Consider the following 341-nt stretch of genomic DNA (forward strand, 5'->3'; position numbering starts at 1 on the left):
GGATTTTATGTAAAGCAATTTTGCTTAGATGGTGTTCCATTTCTAATTTAGAGCACAGGAATCCCCAGTAATTTCTGTGACTGAGAAGTTTTTTATCCATGGTGTTTTGGTTGTCTTTTTTTTCTTTATTTTGCAATGGACAGCTAAATGTTGTTTCTGTGATTTGGACTTGCAGTGAAAACCCAGAGTGCTGAGCTGTCCAACACCAATGCTATGCGGAGGCAGCAGCTCCCTCTCTTCCAGCAAAGACTGTCGAAGATGAGAAAGATCCTTCACCAGTACCAAGAAAAGGTAGACTGTTGGTGTTTGTTTGGCAGTGGCTACATTCATGGCCTCATAGT

At 41.3% G+C, this 341-nt stretch overlaps 1 protein-coding gene across 2 annotated transcripts in view; it reads left to right on the plus strand.

Annotated features, from left to right (window-relative positions):
- The window catches only part of LOC119594099 (beclin 1-associated autophagy-related key regulator-like), a gene marked incomplete in the record, with an annotated part of 38,408 nt that overhangs the window by 33,552 nt on the left and 4,515 nt on the right, over positions 1-341 (plus strand). For both annotated transcript variants that reach the window (XM_037943154.1, XM_037943155.1), the window contains 1 exon segment: positions 176-291. In XM_037943154.1, the coding sequence (XP_037799082.1) occupies positions 176-291 (116 nt within the window).

Source organism: Penaeus monodon, chromosome 33 (assembly GCF_015228065.2).
Source record: "Penaeus monodon isolate SGIC_2016 chromosome 33, NSTDA_Pmon_1, whole genome shotgun sequence".
Lineage (NCBI taxonomy): Eukaryota > Metazoa > Arthropoda > Malacostraca > Decapoda > Penaeidae > Penaeus > Penaeus monodon.